The sequence below is a fragment of the Cebus imitator genome, unplaced genomic scaffold, assembly GCF_001604975.1.
Source record: "Cebus imitator isolate Cc_AM_T3 unplaced genomic scaffold, Cebus_imitator-1.0 Scaffold757, whole genome shotgun sequence".
Classification (NCBI taxonomy): domain Eukaryota; kingdom Metazoa; phylum Chordata; class Mammalia; order Primates; family Cebidae; genus Cebus; species Cebus imitator.
Window position 1 is genome coordinate 113,927 of NW_016108072.1, and position 8,873 is coordinate 122,799.

At 49.5% G+C, this 8,873-nt stretch overlaps 1 protein-coding gene across 1 annotated transcript in view; it reads right to left on the bottom strand.

The window, feature by feature from the left end:
* SCAMP2 (secretory carrier membrane protein 2) overlaps window positions 1-8,533 on the bottom strand; it is a 33,014-nt gene extending 24,481 nt beyond the window's left edge. Inside the window, exon 1 of the mRNA XM_017519581.2 lies at window positions 8,237-8,533. Within this exon, the coding sequence (XP_017375070.1) occupies window positions 8,237-8,293 (57 nt within the window). The 5' untranslated portion in view covers window positions 8,294-8,533. The remainder of the gene's footprint in view (window positions 1-8,236) is intronic.
* Window positions 8,534-8,873: the final 340 nt, after the last annotated feature.

Below are 8,873 nucleotides of genomic sequence, written 5' to 3' on the forward strand. Positions count from 1 at the left end.
GGGAGGGAGGGAGGGAGGGAGGGAGGGAGGGAAGGAAGGAAGGAAAGAAGGAAGGAAGGAAGTTAGTTAAAGTTCTGAACTTCCAATAATGTGAATAAAAACAAAAAAAGAACTCTGGAATACTCTTAAATGTACGAGACAGGAAATGAAACGGGCTGAGGAAGGTGAGGATTATCAGGATAAAAGAGGCCAAGGATGGAGAGAATTCAAAACAAGCACGTGAGTCACAAGCAGCAGGCGCATCCCAGGCTCATGACTCCCCAAGAGACCATAGGATTGTTAGGCGCGTGGCTCGTGTAAAAGAGACCACCAGGCAGGCTTTGTGTGAGCACCACGGCTGTTTATTCACCCGGGTGCAGGCGGGCTGGGTCTGAAAAGAGAGTCAGCAGAGGGCAGTGGGATAGGAGTTGGTGTTATAGGTAAATGGTAATATAGGCAAGTGGTCAGTTAAAGGTGGTCATCTATTTTAGGGAGGGGAAGGGCATCACTGGATGCATGGTCACAAGGGTAGGGGTCATTTATTACAAACAGACATGGTCATAAGGGTGGGGGTTATCGGTTGCAAGCAGAGGGGAAGGTGGGGTAGAGGGGGATCTTGAGAAACCCAATGTCCAGTGGGGAAGCTTTGCAAGGCTGAGCAGGAACAATGGCTGCAGGTTGCAGGGGGACAGCAAGTAGATGAGGCAGGAACAAGTTGTTTCACTTCTTTCTGTGGCCACCTGGTTACTTGTGGTGACTTCAGACTTTCTGGCTCCTGGGGACCGTCCAGAGGTCCAGAGGTATGTGCGGGTCACCAAGGCTGTAATGGCCAGGCTTGGACTTGGAGGCCTGACATTGATCTAAGAGTGAGGATATGCCTGGGGGTGCAGGGGTGAGGGTGGAGTGCAGGGTGACACCAAGCAGGAGCGACTTTTGGTTCTTGGCACTCCTTCACCCAAAAATATCATTTTCTGGCCGGGCGCGGTGGCTCACACCTGTAATCCTAGCACTTTGGGAGCCCGAAGTGGGTGGATCACCTGAGGTCAGGAGTTCAAGACCAGCCTGGCCATCATGGTGAAACCCCCATCTTTATTTAAAAAAAAAAATAATAAAATAAAATAGCATTTTCTGGCTGGGTGTGGTGGCCCATGCCCATAATCCTAGCATTCCAGGAGGCCAAAGGGGGCAGATCACCTGAGGTCAGGAGTTTGAGACCAGCCTGACCAACGTGGTAAAACCCCATCTCTACTAAAAATACAAAATTTAGCCAGGCATTGCTGGTACATGCCTGTAATCCCAGCTACTCAGGAGGCTGAGGCAGGAGAATTGCTTTAACCTAGGAGGTGGAGGTTGCAGTGATCTGAGATCACGCCACTGTACTCCAGCCTGGGTGACAGAGCAAGACCCCATCTCAAAAAATAAATAAACAAACAAAAATAAATAAACAAATAAATAACCCTGTTTTCCCATCTGCCAGGCTTTCTGCTCTTGGCCCAAGCCCTCTGTGGCACAGGGCTCTGCCGTTCCTCCTGAGACCCCTCCCAGCTCCTTTGGACACTGCCCTCATCCCACTTGTGGTATGCTGTCACTCTCAGTGAGCGTTTCTTTTTTTTTTTTTTTTTTGAGACACAGTCTTGTTCTATCACCCAGGCTGGAGTGCAGTGGCAGGATCTCGGCTCACTGCAACCTCCACCTCCCAGGTTCAAGCGATTCTCCTGCCTCAGCCTCCCAAGTAGCTGGGACTACAGGTGCCCACCACCACACCTGGCTAATTTTTGTATTTTTAGTAGAGATGGGGTTTCACCTTATTGGCCAGGTTGGTCTCGAACTCCTGACCTTGTGATCTGCCTGCCTTGGCCTTCCAAAGTGCTGGGATTACAGGCGTGAGGCACCATACCCGGCCTCAGTGAGCATTTCTTAGCTCTCCTGCCAGAAGCCATTGACCACATACTGTGCTCATTTACCATGGTCTCCTGCACAGGCCTGCGGGGCAGCTCGGCTTCAGGGATGTGCACTAACATGTGAGCATCTCAAAGCAGCACTTGCTGATGGGTCACAGCTTGCAAATGTGCACAGCACTCTTCTCTGAATGAGCAGCAAGTACCCCTTGTTTGTCCTGGTTAAACATTACTATTTCTCTGAACACAAGATTATCTTACACCAAGTGTTTCTAAAGAAGACTTAACAGAAGAATCAAAGTTCACCTGTCTGTCTACCCAAGTTTTAACACCCAGCCTGGCTCCGGGTGCCAAGCATAAAGGCAGGAATCCTCCCATCTGGGCAGCTGTCTGCAGTCAAAGTGAAGCTGTAAGAACCTTGCCATTTCCGAATTTCCTGAGACAATGCTCTGTTACACAGGAAAGCTCTCGCAGGTCCACCTGGTGGTTCCAAGAATTCCCAAACTCACAGTCAAGCTGGGGCTGACCCTCTCTGGGAAGGTACCAGAGTCTGCACAGGGAAATTCAAGGAACTTTGTTAACACCCAAATCATGTTTCTGCCACCACTTTCTCTTCCCACAGGAGAGAAATATTTCCAATCCTTGGGAAGCAGCCACAACACCGAGATTATCTTTTAACTGCAAGGAGCCAACGTGTGAAAGTGATATTGTGTGAGCTGGCAACTTACAAACACTGAAAGGCTTTCTCTGTTTAATGCCACCACCTATTCCACTTCCTCTCCTTAAGATCAATGCTGTCTGCCTGGGATAATCTGGCAGAAGTGCCAAGTGGGAAAGCAGCCCCAGCACTTGCCTGGGTGGTCTGATTTTTAGTGCACTGCTGAAAAATGGACAGTACAATCCTTCCCTTTAGCTTTCCACCCCTTCATCACCTTACAAGACTTAATGAGAAACTTTTGGGAGCAGACACCCTGGATCATTCCGAAGCAGGATGGAAATAGAGGATGCAGAGCAGCCACCATAACCAACAGAGGAATTAGGGTGTGCCAGTGGAGGCTGTGAAATCAACAACACTTGGCTTGCAGTTTCCTGCTTCCTCCTAGGAGGTGGGCAAACCTCTGTGGCACACACATATCTTAACTTCCCATTCACAGCTCTTTCTGTGCAGTTTTCTCATAATCCCAGTTATAACCACCCACAACAAAAAGGTCACAAAAGCCCATGTCCTCAGTGCATGATGGAAGCAGGCACTTAATAGTGAACCTTGGAGCTGGGCATGGTGGCTCATGCCTGTGATCCCAGCATTTTGAGAGGCCAAGGCCGACAGATCACTTGAGATCAGGAGTTCAAAACCAGACTGAGGAATATGGGAAAATCCCCATCTCTACTAAAAAAAATACAAAATTAGCTGGGCGTGGTGGCGCATGCCTGTAATCCCAGCTACTCAGGAGACTGAGGCAGGAGAATTGCTTGAACCTGGGAGGCGGCAGTTGTGGTGAGCCGAGATCATGTCACTGCACTCCAGCCTGGGCAACAAGAGCGAAACTCCATCTCAAAACATAAATGAATGAATGAATGAATGAAACTTGGATGAGGAAGTCAACTTAATGGTGCACTGGGAGTTTCAAAGGATATAATGAGTGAGCAGAAAACAGATTTCATGGTCGAGTAACTATGAGAAATGCTAGGTCAAATAAAGCTAAGCCAATGTCTTTCTGTAGGATTTATCAGAGCCTTTAACAAACTAACAAGCCTTGTGAATCTTTATTTTACTTTGTTTGTTTCTTGAGACAGAGTTTCGCTCTATTATCCAGGCTGGAGTGCAGTGGTACTCTCCCAGTTCACCGCAACCTCTGCCTCCCAGGCTCAGGCAATCCTTCTGTCTCAGCCTCCTAAGGAGCTGAGTCTACAGCTGTGTGCCACCACACCAGCTAATTTTTTTTATTTTTTGTAGAGACGCAGTTTTGCCATGTTGCCCAGACCATTCTCGAACTCATGACCTCAAGTGATCCACCTGCCTTGGCCTCCCAAAGTGCTGGGGTTACAGGCGTGAGCCACCGCTCCCGGCAAGCACCTGTTTGTTTTTTCAACAATTCACAAGGCTTGGCCAGGCACGGTGGCCCACACCTGTAATCCCAGCACTTTCGGAGGCTGAGGCGGGCAAATCATGAGGTCAGGAGTTCAAGACCAGCCTGACCAACATGGTGAAACCCCATCTCTACTAAAGATACAAAAAAATTAGCTGGTGTGGTGGCACACACCTGTAATCCCAGCTACTCAGGAGGCTGAGGCAGGAGAATCACTTGAACCCAAGAGGCAGAGGTTGCAGTGAGCCGAGATTGCACCATTGCACTCCAGCCTGGGTGGCAGAGTGAGACTCTATCTTAAGAAAGAAAAGAAAAAAAAGAAAGGAAAGAAACAACAAACTGGCTGGACATGGTGGCTCACACCTATAATCCTAGCAGTTTGGGAGGCTGAGACAGTAAGATCACCTGAGGTCAAGAGTTCACGACCAGCCTGGCCAACATGGTGAAACCCTGTCTTTAAAATAAATAAATAAATAAATTTTTAAAAACTGTCTTAAAAAGCACAAGAACTGTTTTCCAGTGGTGGGGCGGGGGCGGGGGGGGGACAACAGGAAAAAAAAAAACCAACGAAACAAACAATAATAAAAAATAAAAAATTTAAAAATTTAAAAAACAAAACAGAAGCACAAGAAGATCTGTATTATTCCATTTCCTCACGCTGGAGAAAAAGGTAGCTTAGCTAATACTAATTTGTTACTTTCACCACTACCAGTACTCTCTCGAGAATGGTGACAACATGATAATGTTACATTCCATTCTCTCCTTAGCCAGCCTAAAATAGCCCCAGTGCGGCTTAACACCAATGTGTGAGCTTCAAAACCTTTAAAACAGCACAGTCCTGGGAATGAGATCCAGGTCAGCCCCTTCCTGCTGCTAAACAGCTGATGACTCTGGCACAAACAATCCCCACTGAGGTCTTGGTTTCCTCATCTCTAAACTGAAGAAGTTAGAATAGAGTTCTGGGAATATTCTCAGCTCTGTCAACCGTGGACTCTGAACACTAAGTCTATTTTTGCAATCCACCATTACATTGCGTGACGGAAATAAAAACGACTGTTCTAGAGAGTGACTAGGTGTGACAGTTTCTGAGTCTATCGCCTCTCCACCTGCTCTCTCCTGAACTTGGTGCCAACACCCTGAGTAAATGAAGCTGGGCTCACACCCAGGCACCCAAGGGCTGCACCTCCCAACATCGCAGCCCTGGCAGTCAAGGAAGCAGACACCACCGTCTCAAGGAAACGGCCGGCAGCTCTGACCAGGAGCTCAGAGGTCTCACATCCAAAGCTGCTTCTCCCCACACTGAGTGCCAAGAGGAAAAGCCCAGCCCAGGATGAGGAGGAGCAAGTCACAGCCAGCCAGCCAGCTGCCTTCTTCCCACCCAGGACTCCCCACCACAGCTGCTTCCGGTCATGCCATATCCTGGGGCTGCCTGATGGACAGACTGTCCTGCTAAAATGCAGAAGTTACTTCTACCATAGTTTGCACAGTCATGTTTAGGGCTACAGATGAGGTTGAAGACTTTCAAGCAGCTATGAACACAGGATAGAACTGTCTTTTCCACTGCTAGCACTGGAGAAAAGCTCTCTGCATCTTTAGACAACTGACTCCCTCTGTCAGACAGCAGCAGACTTTTTATTTTTGATTCTGACAAAACACACACACACACACACACACAGAGGAGAGAAAATCATCACATACCACATACCCCATAAGGCTCCAAGATCCTGCTAAAACCCAAATCCCAGTATTATACAGCAGTTTTGTAAAGTATGTTACCAGAAGACATTGGCAGGAAAAAAAATGCAAATGTTCTTCCTTTACTCAATGAATAGAGGTGACTGTTACATAAAAGACAAGGTCCTTGCGAAGGCTCTGTCAAGAAGCATTAAGCTACAAGAGGAATGTTCAAAATTCCCTGATGTTCTAAGAAACAAGCTATCAGAATTCGCCCTGAGGGCCCCTGTTGGCTAAGACACCTTGAGACCAATAAAGAAGCAAAACATTTTCACTCTCCTGACAGCATATAATTATTTAGTTCAGGTCTCCTTTCATTTTGTTCTGACCCTTGAAGTGATTCAAAGTGGAAAAACTCATACAGTGAACCGCAGGAAGGACTCCTTCAAGGACTTCTCTGACACCTGCAGGAAACTTAAAAGCTGCCAATGACCAAAATAAAGGACAAGCAGGGTGAGTTATGTGCCTGATGACATCCTGACAGAGCAGAACGTCGGGGCTCATAATTTCACCAGCCAGCATAAACAAGCTTCCCTAGAATGGGTTTTGAGCAGACGTGAAACAAGAGGCACAGGAGCTCTGGCGCTAACGGGAGTTCAGCCCCGCATGGTAGAAAAAGATCATCCCTGTGCTCTCAGCTCAAAGGCAGAAAGGTGTGGGCTTTAAATAGGAAGACTGTCCTGTGGCTCATGCCTGCAATCCCAGCACTTTGGGAGGCTGAGGCCAGAGGACTGCTTGAGACCAAGATTTCAAGACCAGCCTGGGCAATACAGTGAGACCCCTTCTCTATAAAAATTTTTTTTCAAAGGAGTTAGGCCCAGTGGCACGTGCCTGTAGTCCCAGCTACTCAGGAGGCTGAGGTGGGAGGATTATTTGAACCCTGAAGGTCAAGGCTGCCATGACCTCTACTGTGCTACAGCCTGGGCGACAGAGTGAGACCCTGTCTTAAGAAAGAAAGAGGCCAGAAGTGGTGGCTCACACCTGTAATCCCAGCACCTAGGGAGGCTGAGGTGGGTAGATCACCTCAGGTCAGGAGTTCAAGACCAGCCTGACTAACATGGAGAAACCCTGTCTCTACCAAAAATACAAAATTAGCTGGGCATGGTGGTGCATGCCTGTAATCCCACCTGCTTGGGAGACTGAGGCAGGAGAATCGCTTGTACCCAGTAGGTGGAGGTTGCAGTGATTTGAGATCGTGATTGCACTCCAGCCTGGGCAACAAGAGTAAAACTGTCAGAAAAGAAAAGAAAGAAGAAAAGAAAGAAAAAGAAAGAAAGAGAAAGAAAGAAAAGAAAAGAAAAGAGAGAGAGAGAGAGAGGGAGGGAGGGAGGGAGGGGAGGGAGGGAGGGAGGGAGGGAAAGAAAGAAAGAAAGAAGAAAGAAAGAGAAAGAAAGAAAAAAAGAGAAGAGAAAAGAAAAGGAAAGAAGAAAGAGCAAGCCTAGGCCTGGTGGCTCGTGCCTGTAATCCCAGCTCTTTGGGAGGCTAAGATGGGTGGATCACTTGAAGCCAGGAGTTTGAGGCCAGTCTGGCTAACAAGGTGAAACCCCGTCTCTACTAAAAATACAAAAATTAGCCAGGTATGGTGGTGCACACCTGTAATTCCAGTTTCTTGGAAGGCTGAAGCACAAGAATCACTTGAACCCAGGAGGTTGAGGCTGCAGTGAGCCAAGATTGTGCTACTGCACTCCTGCCTGGGCAACAGAGCAAGACCCTGTGTCAAAAAAAAAAAAAAAATGCAGGAAGGCTGTTTCTTCCTCAGTTGCTGTTCAAAAGGTCAGGCCAACTCACAGGTCAGTGCATCTCAACTATGCTGTCACCACACACGGGTCCATCAGACAAACGTTCCCTGTGGGTCCAGACTCTTTTAGAGCCACCCTCATCTCTCCTCCCTCCCTAACTCGGGCTTTCGGGTCAAAACCCACTCCAAACTAGACCCATGGCCAAAGTGTGGAATTTTTATCAAGGCCATTTTTCAACTTAGGCTACCTTCGCGCCCTCTCCCAGTCTTCTTTCCCTGACAAATCTCAAGGGCTCTCCTGTATTTGGCTGGTGGTGGAGTGGTGGCAGGTGTCCTGGGCTTTTCCCACATTTTCCCACCCCACCAGAGGCTTCGCCAACTCCTCATTATGTGGTTGCCCCCCCCTCTCCTAAGGTGACAAGACAGGTGTCTACCCAAGAACGAGGGAATGTGATAGCCACATTTCGATTCTCCGTGAAGCCAGGGGACCTCCCTAAGGGTCCGACCGTGCCTGCTCCAGTCACCTTCCCCAGCACAGCCCAGTCGGACCGACTACGTCTCTGGGTACTAGAAGACCCCACTCCCTCCAAGGTTTCAGCGCCCCGCCTCCTCTGCAGTTCCACCTGCTGCTAGTCCCGCCCTCCACGCGTTACGATAGGTCACACCTCAAAGTCCGCTCTCCCATTGGGCATATGACCCGTCCGTCCTAGCCACGTCTCCCGGCTCTGGCAAAGGAGGCTCGGGCGGCGGCCCTTGGCCCTGGAGAAATCTGGGAGCTGGGTGGAGCGGGAGGGCTCTACCTGGAAGGGGTTTACATCCACTGGGTCCGCGAAGGGGTTGGTGTCGAAAAGCGACATGGCGATCGGGGGCCAGCGGGTAAGCTCCTAGAACGCTGCTGCCTCCGGGCACCTAGACCCAGCGGCGCTTCGTGTTGACCCTCCACTTCCGGGATCGAGGCAGCAGTTCTGGCGTTGGCCTGGCGCCCTCCCCCGGGGGCGTGACTCTGTGACGTCACCGAGGTCCGCTCCGCCCCCCTGCCTGGGCCACAATAGGCGACGGGTGGGCATTCGGCTTCCGTCCACAGCTTCGCTCTGCCGGGGTTTTGGGGGTCTCGGCCGAGGGTCTACGGAGCCAGAGGCGTGGCCGGAGTCCTTCCCAACTGCTTATCAGTCTGATACTTTACGATTTTACGTTTCTAAAGCAAACTCTGAAAAATGGGACAGTAAACAGCCCTTTCACTTCCCTGGAGAGCAAGTTTGGAAAGAAGTCCAAACCGGTCCAAGGGCCGAGGACAAAAGTGACAGGTGAGCTTTGGGAGAACTAGGAAAGCGTCTCCTCTGCAGAACGTGTTCCGGGAGAGAGAAATGCAAGGACCATCCAGCAGCCCTCCACCCGAGCTGAGCCTGCTTCTTTTAGGGCGGCTCGTCCTCTGATGTC